The following is a 16,653-nucleotide window of genomic DNA, read 5'->3' as shown; positions in this document are numbered from 1 at the left end:
ATTATACATCCCTGAGTCTTTGCTGCTCAATGTGACTTCTTTTGATTCCTAGATCATTTTTGCAATAAGAAACCCATGCAGTTTTATTAGATAACCATGTCACCTATGGTCTTAAGTAAGTCAGCAGGGCAGTCATGCCATTAGGGCCTCTTCTGGATTTTATACTGATGTGTAAGGGATCTGGAGTAAGGGAAAACACATCAGTGTACATTTAGCAAAAACAATATGTTCAGGGACTCCTGGCAGTTTACCATGGGGCTGAGAGTCATATGCCAGGGCATCTTTTGGATTCAGCCTGGATTCTGTTATAGTAGAGGTACCACTACCCATCATGCATGTCTCACCTTTCACAGAGAAGTGGAATGAAGTGGTTTGGTCAGTGGGTGGATGGATAGGCTGATTGGTGCCTGTGTTCAATATGGGGTAACCCCAGATGTTATGGGGCAGTTTGATGGGATACTAGATTAAGATCACTCCTGGTGGTGAGGAAAGTCCCAGTTTTAAGGGAATCTGAGCTTGAAATTCATACCTCCAGTAGAGGTAATGTTTGGTTAAAACTTAACAAATCAAGTCTGATTCATAGTACTTACTTCTCTGATTATTAAAAAAAAAACAGTGATGGCATTTTAACTCTTATTTTAGGTTCACGGGTACATGTGCAGGTGGTTATATAAGTAAACTCATGTCACAGGGGTTTGTTGTAGAGATTATTTCATCATCCAGGTACTAAGCTTAGAACTCAATAGTTATTTTTTCTTATCCTGTCCCTTCTCCCACCCTTCACCCTCAAGTAGGTCCCAATGTGTTCTTATCATTAAGTTCCCACTTATAAGTGTGAACATGTGATATTTGGTTTTCTATTCCTAGGTTAGCTTGCCAAGGATAACGACCTCCAGCTCCATCTATGTTCCAGCAAAGGATATGATCTCATTTTTTTAATGGATGCATAGTATTCCATGGTGTATATGTACCTCATTTGCTTTATCCAATCTGCCATTGATGGACATTTAGGTTGATTCCATATTTTTGTTACTGTGAATAGTGCTGCAATGAACATTTGTGTGCACGTGTCTTCATGGTAGAATGATTCATTTTCCTTTGGGTACATACTCAGTAATGGAATTGCTGAGTCAGATAGTTCTATTTCTAGGTTTTTGGGAATGTAACAAAACAACAGAAATAGTTCTGCTTCTAGGTCTTTGGGAAATTGCCATACTGCTTTCCACAATAGTTGAACTGATTTACATCCCATACCGATAGTGTATAAGTGTTCTCTTTTCTCTGAACCTCACCAGCCTCTGTTTTTTTTTTTTTTTTTTTTTTTTTTTTTTTTTTTTTTTTTTTATTTGACTTCTTAGTAACCATCATGCCATCATTATTTTAGAATTTTTTCCAAAGGTCAAAAACAAGCACACTGAAGTTTGGAACCTAAAATTTGCCTTTTCTATGTATAGAAATTATTCTTCTGATGGCAGTCTTGGGCAGTTATTTCCTTCATTACAATTACATAAATATTATTATTCATGGTTAAAAGGTAAATTTTGCGTTTTCTCTGAGTATGATGCAATGGTTCAGGCAAGGAGCATCCAATCTTTTGGCTTCCTTGGACCACACTGTAAGAAAAATTATCTTAGGCCACACATAAAATACACTAACACTAATAATAGCTGATGAGCTAAAACAATACAAAACAAAATTACAAAAAAAAAAAAATCTCATAATGTTTTAAGAAACTCTACGAATTTGTGTTGGGTCACATTCAAAGCCAACCTGGGCTGCATGTGGTCTGTAGGCCATGGGTTGGACCAACTTGGTTTAGCCCTTCAAGCATGAACTTACGCAAAGCAGTCATGAGTAACTTGCTGTCTTCTCTCTATATTGGGGACTTATTTTCCTACCCTTTCCAGTTTGGTGATACCTTTTCTTGAAAGTTTTATTTTAAATAGTGAAATCATATCTTGTTTCTGTAATCCAGCTTCATATCCAATTCTTTGCAAGGTCTCAAGGGCTGTAAGTGGCAGAGCTGGAACTTGAATTCAAGATTCTCTGTCTCTAATTCTTAGGCTCTTAACCACTCACTATATTTCTACTTATCTCATGAGTCTATGGTTTTATAATACTCAGTATTGTGAAATAAATAAATAGATTCATGGACGAATAAAAGGAAAATCTTTTCTTCATAGAGACTTTCGTTTATTTTCTAAGAAGTAGAGTTTCAACTTGGCAAAACCAGAGGAAAACATGTACCCAATCAAAACTGAATGCTTAAATTTTATTTCAAACTGAAAATGTGTCTCCATTAAGTTGGATATGGCCTTAATAATTATGCAGAAGTATAATATGTAAAAGTCAAAACTGTCAAGTGATAGAGCTAGGGTTTATTCAGGATATAAAATTAAATTTTCTTTCATCATTGCTCCACTAGCCTCACAGTTGCTAGCATTAAGCAATTCTTTACAGAGCTACAATATTGCGGTCAGGGTTTTTTGTGTTGTGAGATAGCCACTAGTTTACAAAGCAGAATATATATATGTGTGTGTGTTTGTGTGTGTATATATATATGAATTCCACATATATGTGTGTGTGTATATGAATTCCACATATATGTGTGTGTGTATATACATATGAATTCCACATATATATGTGTGACACATATATATGTGTGTGTATATATATACACATATGTGTGTGTGTGTGTGTGTGTGTGTGTGTACATATATTCCATACAGTCTTCTTGATCTATGTTTTGAGAGGCCAGGCAGAAAAAAATGAGGAAATAAAGGATGTGTATTTAATTAGTCTCTAATCCAATGCTAGACATTTGCCCAGTAACTCCCCATGCCTCCTCTACCCTTAATCCAGCCTCTCTCTGTTCTAGAATGACCTTCATCTTCTGGAGACGTTGGCACCAGCATGGCCCTGGGAAATGTCAAATGTGCCTTTGTTTGGGTAAAGCAAAGCAGCCTTGCTAGGCTGCCTAACTCTTCTTCCAGGATAAAGCCAGAATCAGATATCCTACAAAGGGCCAGCCCAAAATCCATTTAAGTACCTCAACAAATTCTACCTTACATCAGTCTATGAAGCTACATAAAACACATTTAACTCTGTTTTATGACCTATTTTACTACTTTGAGACCCTTTCCAAACATTAGAATCACTGTTTTCTCCAGGAGGAAGGTGCTGATTGGCCACCAGAAGTCCTGGAAGGCCATTATGGAGACTGGAATTGGTGCGCTCAAGTCATTAATGATTCTCATGAATCCTCCGTTTCACTACTTGGGTATACACATACTGAAATGATGGTTTCTGTTATTGTTGTGATCCTAAGGCAAAATGGGTAATAAATTAGATTCAATTATCTAGAATGTCTATGTAATTGCAGTGCAGTTTTTAAAAATTAATGATAGTTATTAGAATTGTTTCAGTTTCTCAGAATAAAACATCTGAGAAAACTACAAAGAAAGGAAGCTTGGATACCTAAGCATGAAAACTGTACATTTGAAATTAAAACAGCATTTATCTAAGCATATAGAATCGACCCACTCTGTGACTTAGGACTTAATCTTTATAAGTCTCTGTCTACTCATCTATAAATATTACAAATGCACCATGTCACCTACAAATCCCTCATCTCAAAGATCCTATTATTCTAATATGAATGTGTTCCTCAGTTGTCATAAAACATTTAATTCTTATTAGGGGAGAATTTTGCTAAAACACATTTCACAAACATGGATGAATTTGATGTTCAAAATTTGTCAGCTTATGAAAAATCTTGAATGCTAAGAGATTGATAGTTTTATTTTATTGAGTAAGTGTTATAATTCAGGATAAAAGAGAAAATGTTTGTGAGGTTTTCTTTTTTCCATTGTGTAGATGCAATGATTTTTTTAAAAATTAAGAGCAGATGGGTATTTAGACATCCAAAAGAGCTGCTTGAAATACTGAACACCATATTATTAAAGCTTACAAGCTGAGGTTTGCTGACAAGAGGAATAGTCATAAAACATAACCTTTTATTTCATCAAAGAAAGTTATGCCTGCCCAAGATCTGAAGCCCAACATCCATAAAATGGTTTCACACTAGTGACATTCTATTCAAAACAGCTGTCTGAAAGAAAAATAAATGGGATTTAATCTGCCATAAAATGAATTGCACAATTTATTTTTCTTGAAGAAGTCATGCCTTTGTGACGCTGGTGAGCTGTAACAGTTTTGCTTCTAAAGGCAGTGTCTCCTTCTATGCCAAACCCATATTAATTCAGCCATGTGGAATTTTCCTACAGAAAAAGCAGTTGGAAAGTCAGAGCAGCCTATCCAACACCTGATGCTTTTCTCTACTTTTAAAAGTATTAGTTTAAAACATGATCCCAGGATAGACTTTTCATCCAGAGGTAAATAGATTTTAAGATGCTTGGTCATAAAGATTGAAATATATGAAACTGTCAAAGTCAACCATTAATGTCCTACAAAAAAAATGGAATTTCATATACTACAAACTAATATTTGACAAGAGAGCAAAACTGCAAAAGAGTGAAATGTGAGTTAGAAAAATGACAACTAAATGAGATTAATCATCTCTTCAAAATGAAATGCTTAAAAAATGTAAAAGCTACTCATAGGACACATGTAAATATTTATAAGCCCCAAATTGACTAAGTGAGAAAACTTTTCAATATAGACATTTTAAAGACAATTGAGTAATAGTATGTTTTGCTTATTTCATTCATTTAGTACACATAATACCTTTTACAATAAAATAAAAGAAAGCAAGCGTAAGATTTTTTTTCTACTGTGGAAGTTGCTGTAATACTACATGTGATAACTAAGATACAACCTAACACAGGGTAGACATTGAAACTTAGGTTGTGCCTTTCCATTCCATCACTTCATTCTATCACATATTTTCCAAAATTCTTATATGTGTGTTCAAATTAGCCTGCATGTATTTCATTGTAATGCCATTCTCTCAAACAACTAACATTAGAACATTTCTCACAGCTCTTTTTTGTTAAAGCTAGCTACACAAAAAATGTCTGTTTGCATGGTTCAGCAAATATATCATTGTGAATTAAATGTGAATCCTAAAATAAACTGAAAATAATTTTAACTGCGATATATTATTATTTTCTTTAGGAGACAAAAGATATCTCCATAATAACTTTTTGAAATGTTTTGACTACCAATGCCCTCATTATAAAAGCTAATCCATAATGCAATTTATTAAGAAAATATATATATATTTTTCTATAGTATATCAGAATCCTTTACCTTAATTTACAAAATGAGCACCTGCTTTAAACAGATTTCTACTAGAATGGATAAAGCATTGTAGTAGTAAGCATGAGGCTTGTGAATGTGTGTAGCGTTCCTGAAAACTTGAGAGATTATTAACATTCACATTTCAAGAGAAAAAGGAGACAATAAAAAGCTACTGTACACATGAAGGCAAAGGTGAGACTCAACAAGGATATATAACTATCATTATTTTGTCAGATAAATTCTGTTGTTTCTGAAGATATTTACATCCTGTGAGATTGAATTTTTAATTTACAAGTAAGAGGGAGAGAAATCTCAAAAGTGCTTTTCTTCTGAGACAGATTCTATTGAAAGCATATTCTGCTACCAATGGGCAATATCCATCTTTTACAAATGCACAAAGACTTTTTATGAGTTGATTTTTTGATTTTGTAACTTCTCAAACTTTTACCCCTTTATATTGTAGGATAATTTTCCTGACATTGACTGCACATTACTGTGGTATATTCATACATCTGACCACAGAAAGCAATGTCACTTAATGTCCCAGATTCCCTTACGTTCACCAATGTTAAAGTAATTTGTGAACAGAGCCATTAAGACAATCTGCTCATTTAAACTTTACGCAACATGATATACAAATATCAGAAAGCAGAATAACTCCTTTCCATTCTTCAGCATACAATGCTGAATTTCTAAATATACTGTTGTATTTTTTTAACATTTGCTTAGTTCCTGCTACTAAACAGTATGTGGTTTGATATTGTAGTTTGATTTTTTTAAACACAATTATCCTTGCCATTTTAAATGTGAATATTAAATCTAAATAACTCCAAGATTTATTTAGAGTGACTAGCTCTCAATAAATCTCAGACATAAAAATTGCTTGTCTTATAATCTAGTGAAGTACCTGATGGAATACCAGCACTAAAACATTTTTGTCGACTGTCGTCTCAGAATCTTTAAATGCACTTTAGTGTTAGTATTGTATAATATAAAATAAAATGCACTACCATTCTTCATTGGCTTTACAACCTTTTTCACACTGATGATATCTTCCAACTTCGAATAGTTGTAAAACTTGTGCTGACTGATTTGTCTGCTTATGGAAACTTTCCTTAATGCATACTTGGAAACTATTTGTGTAGAACAGAAATTGAATTCAAGACTTGACACCATCATTTGTGAAATCATTAAAATATCCTTGCTGTTTTAAAGATTTAAAACACTTTCAGCCATGTGAAGAGTCTAGGATTTTTAATGGTAATGTAGATCATTATAGGAATTGCTTCGCTATTTCCATATATATGTAGGTATTCATACATATTATATATACGCATATATATAATATTTTTTCCTTGGCATAAAAGTTCTTGACTGATTCCTAAGCAAAATAGATTTACAAAGTTTTGAGAGACCTTATTTGTTTAACAAAAAGGGAAAATTGGCAAGCGGATGAGGTATGACAGTAAATTGGAATTAAACATCAAATGCTCTAAAATGAGTTCACAAGAAAGCAAGGCAAATGTCTACAAATTTTGGAAATTGGCAATATCTAGCAAGGAAATATAACAATTAATGTTACATAAAATACTGTGTTAATACCTTTATTAACTTATAAATCCAATATTAATTGCACACTAAACAATATAAACAAACAGCAAAATTTATTTTGTAATAACATGTAAGAAATAGGAGATTTTTGAAGTTACTTATTGCACCCATATTATTCACGGAAGCTTCAACTCCAATTTTACTTAATTTTAATTTATCTTTTTGAGACAGAGTTTTGCTGTGACACCTAGGCTGGAGTGCAGTGGCATGATCTCGGCTCACTGCAACCTCCACCTCCCAGGTTCAAGTGATCATCCTGTCTCAGCCTCCCAAAGTGCTGGGATTACAAGTGTGAGCCACTGTATCTGGCCATTCAACCCTAATTTTAAAATGCATGACAGTGATTTTGAAACTTTAATTCCTATAGAAAGTACATATAGATATTGTTGAAATGCAGATTCTGATTCATCTGGTGAGGCCTGAGAGTCTGCATTTCTAGCAAGCTTCATGCTGCTGCTGCTGGTCCATGCACCACACTTTGGATAGTAAGAATCTGGACTGTCTAAGGAAAAGTAAGCTGGATTTCTTGAAAGTTGTTGGCATTGGGCGGATAGTTACAAGTCTGTTTTTCTCTCTAGTGAGTACATGGAGAATAACAGATCTTTCTGAAACTCAAATATTCAACTACTTACCCCTTCTGTCCAGGAAGTTTGAAACAAGCAGGAGCAGAAATGAGTGAGTGTGCGCATGTGTGCCTGTGTTTGTGTGTGTGTACTTGGGTATACAGTAGTGCCTCCATACTTGCATTAAGGTAAGTGTGTCAGCAACTCTCCTGCAACTATCCTCAATTTAGACTTGCATTCATCTAAGCATGCAAAGTTCAAAGAATTGTCAGGTCCAATATACCCTATCTCTGAGGTTAAGCCCCAGCTTATTTCACACATTTCAACATTTTCCATGTGGATGCTGTTAAGGTTGCCTGGAATTTGGAGATAAGCCCAGGATTAGTCCTGCTTTAAAGTCACCATGAAGCCTTGTTATAGGCCTCAAGTTAAGTTGTTAAATGTATTTCTCAGAGCTTACTGGAAAAAAAAAAAAAAATAGCCACACTCACTAATTTTGGTAAGCTTCAGATAGCAAAACACAGCGGTGGTTGTTGAAAACTTACCTGCAGGCCTTCACCTTCATGTTTTTATAGATGGTGGACTTATGTTCTGAGGCTAAAATGACATTCTGTTACCAAGCTTGCTTTAGGAAAAATGTCTAAACTGAGAACTGCAAGACAGAATATTCACTTTTTTTTAAAGCATTTTGAGAACTAGGTCAATCTTATTTAAGCAGATTTTTAAATCACTTGGTAATAGTTTAGAATTATTCTGTACTTGTCTAATAATTTGGTATTTTACTTTATTGATATGAACACCACTATTATAGAATTTAACAATTACTATATACTTATATTTGTTGTAAATATGAATTCCAAGTAATTAGCAAGTGACTCATGCTAATGACATGTCTAAAATATTGGCTTTCCTATATTTTTGGTCATGTATAGCTATTCTATTGATCTGGAAGATGTAAAATATAAGCAGTAATATTTGATTAAGTCCTGTTAAAGTTTAGTGCTTTTGGCCAAGGATCTTGTAGAGTGTCTGAAAAAGTTAATAGTGCAAAGGTGGCAAACACTGAACAGAAATGAAATTGGGATGCATTTCTAAAAATAAATTTAAAGTGTAAAACAAAAAAAAAATTAACTTCCTTAAGGAATCCAACAGAATTCCTATATCTTCCTGTATTTTAAAATTCTTCTATCCTACTTAATCTGATTTTTAAAGAGTGGGTGAAAATAACTCTATACACTATAGGGTTATAGTTTTGGGGAATTTTCTAAGAAAAGTATAAGTTAATTATAGCTTTTGACAGCACAGCTACAGATGTATCAGATAAAAAGGAGTAGAAAAAGTTTTCCTCTCTTAGAGGCCCTGTAAACAAGTGATGCCTTGGGGTATCTTTCTTTTCTTGTAGTAGTAAAAACAATCTTGAAAAGGATTCTGCTAAACACTCTTCTAAGGCCATGCATTTAATTTAGATAAATAACATCATCTCATTATTGATTAAATTCTCAGAATTTTATTTTACTTCAATGCTTGTAGTAGCTTATTGGCCATATTGGAGATGTTTTACATGTTAAAGCAGTCCTAATTTCTCCAAATATAAATTACTATGATTACTCTTTAAATGGCCGCTAAATGAATTCTTCTGTTGATTCTGGAGATAGATAAATACATCGAAAAATGGGTAGATAGATAGAGATAGATTATTATGGATCATATTTGATTAAGTTAAGAGAATCTCTTCTCCAAAAAGTATATACTATTTATACTACACCAGTAGGAGAGTATTTGGTGAGGAGAAATCAATAGTTGAGAGCAATCACTGTCCCATGAGCATGCGATTCACTCAAACATCCACGGCGGCCCTGCATCATAACCTCTCCGTGAAGAGTCACTCTCTTTCTCATTTTGATAAACAGACACTCAGAGAAACTGAATTTACCAGATGTCATACAGTTAATGGTGTTGGGATTCTGACCTGTGTTCATTACATTAATTCTTTATATTTCTCATAATTCAGAAAGCAGGAGTGATGCTTCTAAGTCCACTCAAGTGCTAATATACATCAACCAATACTCTCAGATGAGATTTTCATAATCCAAAGCAAAACTTGGAAAAGAGTCTTTCCTATTTTATGTAATTTAAAATTATGATGTATTATAAAATATTATAGAAGCATTTTATCACCTATTTCTTTCAAAATTTACTTTTGCATTTGATTATAAAATTATACTTTCAACTTGATTGCTCTTAAGAGTAGAATATCTCAATGAAAGTTTTACCTAAGCATTAAAGTAATGATTACCCCTTAGAAATGCCCATTAGGAAATTCAAAAGTCACCATTAATGTTCCTAAATTAACCATTTTCTGTTACCCCCTTCACTAATTACATTGACAGTCTACTTTCTTCCCAACTAACATGACATACAGAAACATAGTCCACCAAAGCTGCTACTGTACCAAAAGTCACAGTGATTTGGAACCAAGAAAATGTAGGTGCCAGGATTTTCAACCTTTTCAAAGACTTTCAAGTGAAAAATATCTCTGAGAAATATTTAACAAGACATGTTCTACACACCATAATTTCCTACTACCAAGTATTTCTCGCTCTATTACCCCCCCAGGTCAAAATTCTACTATAATAAATAGTTTACCAAGATAATCAAAAGTTACACTGGCCTATTTCTCCTAGTACAAGTCAATCACAAAGACTATTCACTTGGCAATCTGCAGCCTCAGATCTTTATCCCCTTTTTCACTTTTTGAAATCAATGCTTTATTAACACATTAATCACCAATCTTTAGCCTAAGATAATAATGACTGCTTTGAAATAGTAACTTCGATTAGAATAAAAAAGTGAATATACCATTTACATTGCTTTTCAAATCTCTGAAAATTTCAGTTTTAGACAGTGACTATTATTAGGTAATATTAAATGCATGCCTACCTGTGTAAAATGAGACAAAAACCTCTTTAAAATCAAACCTAAATGACCAGGTTGATAGTTTAAGTATTGAGATGGAGTCTCACTCTGTCACCTGGGCTGGAGTGCAGTGGTGGGATCTCAGCTCACTGCAACCTCCGCCATATTAATAGTGTAGTGTCAAACAACCTCATTTCTGTCACGTAAGTCCCAGTATCTACTGATACTAGGCAACCTCTGAATCAGTATTTAAAAAGAGTGTATAAAGACCAGTATTTTAACTGACTACCTCTGTCAAAGAAACTTCACAATTAGCACATCAAGCAGTCTTTTGCAGCATTTTTGAATACTATGAATAAAAGATGTTTTTGTGACAAATAACATTTCCAAAACTTCAAATTAACATGAATTAAAACTTCCAAAATTTAATTAACCCATTTGATCTCAAGCTGTATTCTCTTTTGAGGCATAAGAATAATATTCAATCAAAATATTTTACTGTCATTCTTTCTAACAGATATACAGTTAAGTGTAGCTCCTTCATGCAATAAAATATAAGGTAAATTATAAAATGCACTTTATAGTATATTTATACAATAGAAAGTAAATTACAAAATTATAAAATTTTTATAAGGTAAATATAAAATTATAAAAGTATTAAAACACGTTAAATTTTGTAATATACTGTTACACTAGATTGCTTCTGTTATTGTTCAGATATATAAAATAGCTAGAATTACCAAGTAAAAATACATACCTGTGTCCCTTGTAATTTCTAATATTTATGAAGTAACACAAGCACAGCCTGGAGTATGTGTCATACTGGTAAATAATAGAGTAGATACTTTTCAGAAACAGGAACAGATTTTATAGTTCTAACTCAAAGATTTTACCATTCACATGTACTTACAATAATATATTTTGCAGTGTTGGTCCTGAAGCTGAAAGTAGAATTTGAGGCATTTTGCCAACACCTGTCTAATTTGCAACAGAGATTGTAATGCAAATTTCTTATAGATTACCAAATGAAACCGATAGCTTCTCATTAAGTTTCTTTTGCATTTGGTCAATATTTTACGAAATCACAACATAGATAAAACTTCATAATCGCCTTTCAGATGGAATCAGAAAGAAGCTCCCATTAACTTTTTTAAAAAGTCCTTAATGATTATGTGAATGGTAGCAGAATCAGATAAAATGTTATCAACTGTATCTTACCTCTCTCACTGAAGTCATCTACTAGAATGATTTCTGCTATCAGACTCTCTGGGGTTCGGTTAATTATACTGTGTATGGTCCGCAGGAGTGAAGTCCAACCTTCATTATGAAATGGGATAATGATGCTGGTGTTTGGCAGCCTTTCCAGATACATCTTGTGCTTACAGCTGAAGAGGAGGGAAAAAAAAAAAAAATGGTGTATCAAATGCAAAACTCTTGTATATCTTATTCTGTTGTTTATTCATTATGATATCAGACAACTGTGGAAACACGACTTGGTCTAACACTTTCCAACCAGAGTTTGTACAGCATGATTGTTATTCTGCTCCTTCATGGAATGTATTAATGATCTCCTTTCACACTCACTCTTAATGAAACAATTGTTTTATCCTCTTTGGTATCAGGGTTTCAAATTCGTCAGTTTGTTGAAATGTTGTGCTCTTGTTGATGTACATTTTTCCTGTTGTTATATAATAGAAATAAGGATGGATAATATGCTTTAAAACTGTTTCCATGGAGCACATAATTAACATTTAGATGGATTTCCTGAAGAGATCTAAAAATTTAACTTCTGTAATATTCATGTTTAATTAGTCAGTTTTCGTCATGGAGTGTTTCAATGGCTGGACAGTATTTAAAGCCTGAAGGGAAAAACAACCATAGCTTCTAAACAGAATAAATTAAAATTTAATGTAAAATAACTGTTAACTGAGCACAACCACATAATAAGATTAAATTAAGATCCAAATCAAGATGTTATCACATTCCTAGTGAAAACTCTAAAAGAAATCTCAAGTTCATTTTTTTTTTCATTGTTGGAACCATTTGAGAAGATGAAAAGAGGTATTTTAAAATTGTAGTCCTTTATTCATTATTTAACCTAATAATTTATTATTTTAACAATATTCATTAAACAAGTAAATTTTGACATTTTCAGACAATGAAAAGTGTTTGAAAACCCATCAAAATTATAACATGATATGGGCACAAAATGCTGTAAAAGATGAAATTCATTTTAGGATAACTTAAATGTCAAAATATATATAACATGAAAAGATCTGTCAGTAATTTCCATGGGAGTGTAGTAAGATAGATGTTTTTGCTTATAATGCACAGATCTGGAAAACAGTGTTTCTGAAGTTCAGCATACCTGGTCATAATTATGCGGAGCCATTTATTCTTCTGAACAAAGCCAAAGAGCCCAACTAATTGTGCTTTGATATATCAATATTCATAATGTTGCACCTACTTGTGAGAACCATCACACCTCACAACATTCTTAGAGTGAGGGTTATATTCCCAATGAAGCCATTTGTTTTTTAAACATCAGGGCAAGCTATTGTACATAGCACTTGCCTATTAATTAAAGAGGACTTGCATTCAGAGTAATATCGTATAAACCACCAACAAGGGCCAGGCACAGTGACTCATGGATGTAATCCCAGCACTCTGGGAGGCTGAGGCAGGATGATCACTTGAGTCCTGGAGCTCAAGACCAGCCTGGGCAACATAGCAAAACCCCATCTCTACCAAAAGTAAATATTAGCCAGGTATGGTGGCACACACCTGTCATGCCAGCTACTCGGCTGGCTGAGGCAAAAGAATTGCTTGAACCCGGTAGGCAAAGGTTGCCGTGAGATGAGATTGCACCACTGCACAGTCCAGCCTGGGTGACAGAGTGAGACTGTCTCAAAAAAAAAAAAAAAAAAAAAAAAGGAAAAAAGAAAAAAGTCAATAGGCTCATGACTTTTCAGAGTCATATACAATCCATTCAGAGAAAGGGTAGACAAAAAAGAATGCAAGACCAATCATGTGTGACAAAGGCTTTCTCTTTCAAAATGTTTTCGATAATTTCTATCTGCCTAAGCTCAAATTACTATCAAATTACTGCCACACACAAAATATAAAAGGATCCATTCTATTCATTCATTCATTCATTCAGTCAGTCATTCATGTCACAATAATTTACTGAACGTTTGATATAGGTCAGGCTCCAAAGTTGAGATAAAACAATGAACAAAATCTAGTTCTTAACCTCAAGACATTTATATTATAATGAGAGATACAGAAAGACAAATAATTACAATTTTAAAATGAAATGGATAGTGTAGAAGTTTAATAGAGTGCTACAAGATTATTTGAGAGAGGCCCATAAGCCAATTTGGAAAATGTAGAAATTCAAGTGAGAACTGAAGGTGGCCTGCAGAGGACAGGTTCAAAGTGTACGTAGGAAGAGAATTCACACGACTTGGTAACTAGGAGATGTGATTAAAGAGGAGTCTTACATTGTGGACATGGGCAACTGATCCGATAAAATACAGAATGACAGAGGAGCCTGTGTGAGGGACGCACTGAAGGTTTCAAAGATTGAGAGCAACGATAATGAATTCAATTTTGACCATCTATTGTTGAGATGTCAAAATGACATCCAGTTGGAATGCAGCTTTCATATATCATATACACACCTGTCAATTTAGATGTCTATCTATCTATATATATGTGGGTGCATAGCTCAAGGTAAAAATCTATTTTGCTGGAGGAAGAGGCTCATGAGAGATAAGCTTTAGCAGATGATGCTGGTGCATCAATGCCTCCTTAGCACTCACCATTCCAGTATAAGCGAAGAGAGTCCTATTATACATCTCTGCAGATAGCAAAGTGAGTACTTTGTCTCATCTCTGCACAAAAGGCAGATCAGAAGTTCTGGGAGAAATTAATTCTCCTAGAGCAAGTATCAACCAACGAATAATGGAAGTTACAGAATAAATAGTCACATGGTGGGATAACCCTGAGGTGTGTTCTATATTTTCTCCCATAGTTTCCCAGCAGGATTACACCTCAGTTGCCCACAGTGATTGGCAGTTTGATAATGCATCTTTTACTGGTTACTTTCCCTTTTCTGTCTTCCTTTTTCACATTGCCTGCACCGCACCACTCTACATTCTGTGATTACCTCCTAAACAGTACTATAGTCAAATTTTTGTTTCAGGGTCTGCTTCCAGAGGAACCCAAACTTAGACATAGGCAAATAAGTTATACCTCACTTGGTGGGAACAGTCTCTTGAATCAATGCCCTGGTCAAGATTCACATTAATCAATGTGCTGCTCAAATAGGCAACACTCTTATTTTTGTTGAGTTGGGAAAGTTGCAGTTTGTTATACTTGGAGATAATTTTAAATAAGTTTTTAAAAAAGAGTGATCACACATGCATTTCATCACTTCTTTCAGCTTTTGAATTATTACTGGTGCTCTATTCAGAGATGTCTCTAGGCCTATGAAATACAACTATGAAGACTTTACAGTGGATACATAAAAATGGTCTCATCCTAATTAGTTGATTATTAGTAGTAACATTGCCTTTTACATTGACATCTGTAACTTATTTTCAATTAGACTACATTATAAACTCCTTACTATTTCATGCCTGATGATTATGTATCAAATATTGAAAAGTCACATCACACTTTATGATCAGACTATCGAGGTTCAAAAGATAGCTTTGCCACTTACTGTCTGTGTGACAATGGGCAAGTTATTTACCCTCTGTAAGATTAACTTTCTCACACAGGATAATGTGGGAGCAAAAAATAAATACCTCTTCATAATGTGCTAATGAGAATTAAATTGGGTCTAATGTACTTCATATAGCATCATAGCTAATAATAGCAAGAGTTTAATAAATACTGACATTATTATGGTCATTGTTGTTTAAATTGTATTATTTCATTGTCAAATCCTCTATGGAAGAAGATGTGGAACGAGAAAAGACAGGAACTGCAGAAGAGACAGTGAGAGACATTTAGGATACAAAGATGAATACATTTCAGTCTCTTCCCTTAAGGGTTCACAGACCAGTGAGCAGATATAGAAAATGATTAGACTCAAAGAAGACAAGTGACATAATAGATGGCACATAGACATTGAGAGCCTGAAGGAAGTGTGACTAACTTTGTCTGATAGAATTAAGGAAGTCTTTACCAATGAGTCTGTATGTTGAGAACAGATCATGAAGAATCTTGAAAATGATTCTAAGGAATTTGGATGTTAGCCTGCAGTCAACATGAAGTACTTCAAATATTGTTAATCGCAAGGAAGACTGGATCGTGTTTACATATTCCTTTGGCAGCAGGGCAGACAATGTGTTGCAGATGGCAAAGACTAGAAGCAGAAAGATTAGCCCTTGTAATAATTCTAGCAAAAAATAATGAGGGTGCAGGTCTGATTTTCACTCGAAGGAAAGCCAGCTCCTTTGTAAAAGCACTTAATCTGATTGAATTATATTCGGTCATTCTAGCACTTAAGCTGCTCCAAAGAAAAACTGAATCACTGCCAACCTCAGGCATTGGATTCAAGAAGTTGTGATCCAGATGACTGCCCCACAGTATTACTAGAAATAGTGAAGCACATCCAGGGCTTTATTAAGGCTCTGTGCCTGCATATTTTAGGTTTGATGTCAAGTCAGGTTGAGAATAAAATTTGCAAATATGAAGATGATGTACCAATATGGAACTGAGTTTAATAAATAAGTAAAATAAAATCAAACACAATTTACATGCCTTTTTTATGGTTACAAATGTGTAGCAAATTCACAAATAGAAGAAGAAAATAGGGACAAATGAAAACATGTGTTGAAACAGGTTTCTAGGAATATGGGTTTAATTATTACATTTCATATTGCTGTATTATTTTCAGATAAGCATTTGCATAAAATTACCTTGCAGTTTAGGAATGGCTCAGAGGTAAGGACATCTCTTTGTTGAGTTGCAGTTTATATAGATGGATAAAAACTAATCCTTCAAATTTTAAAAGCACCAGGAAGACAAAAGATATAGTTTGATGGGAGGCTGAGATGGGCGGATCACAAGGTCAGGAGATCGAGACCATCCTGGTGAACACAGTGAAACCCCGTCTCTACTAAAAATACAAAAAACTAGCCGGGCGAGGTGGCGGGCGCCTGTAGTCCCAGCTACTTGGGAGGCTGAGGCAGGAGAATGGCGGGAACCCGGGAGGCGGAGCTTGCAGTGAGCTGAGATCCGGCCACTGCACTCCAGCCTGGGCGACAGAGCAAGACTCCGCCTCAAA

At 34.3% G+C, this 16,653-nt stretch overlaps 1 protein-coding gene across 1 annotated transcript in view; it reads right to left on the bottom strand.

Annotated features, from left to right (window-relative positions):
* Window positions 1–10,663: 10,663 nt before the first annotated feature.
* The window catches only part of LOC108526186 (polypeptide N-acetylgalactosaminyltransferase-like 6), a 555,870-nt gene continuing 549,880 nt past the window's right edge, over window positions 10,664–16,653 (bottom strand). Inside the window, exons 5-6 of the mRNA XM_017866840.1 lie at window positions 11,571–11,737; window positions 10,664–10,701 (exon numbers count right to left, since the gene is read on the bottom strand). Coding sequence (XP_017722329.1) covers window positions 10,664–10,701; window positions 11,571–11,737 — 205 coding nt within the window. The remainder of the gene's footprint in view (window positions 10,702–11,570; window positions 11,738–16,653) is intronic.

This window comes from Rhinopithecus bieti, unplaced genomic scaffold (genome assembly GCF_001698545.2).
Source record: "Rhinopithecus bieti isolate Rb0 unplaced genomic scaffold, ASM169854v2 scaffold_2917, whole genome shotgun sequence".
NCBI lineage: Eukaryota > Metazoa > Chordata > Mammalia > Primates > Cercopithecidae > Rhinopithecus > Rhinopithecus bieti.
The sequence above is the reverse complement of the archived record's forward strand: the minus strand, read 5'-3'. Positions and strand labels throughout refer to the sequence as shown.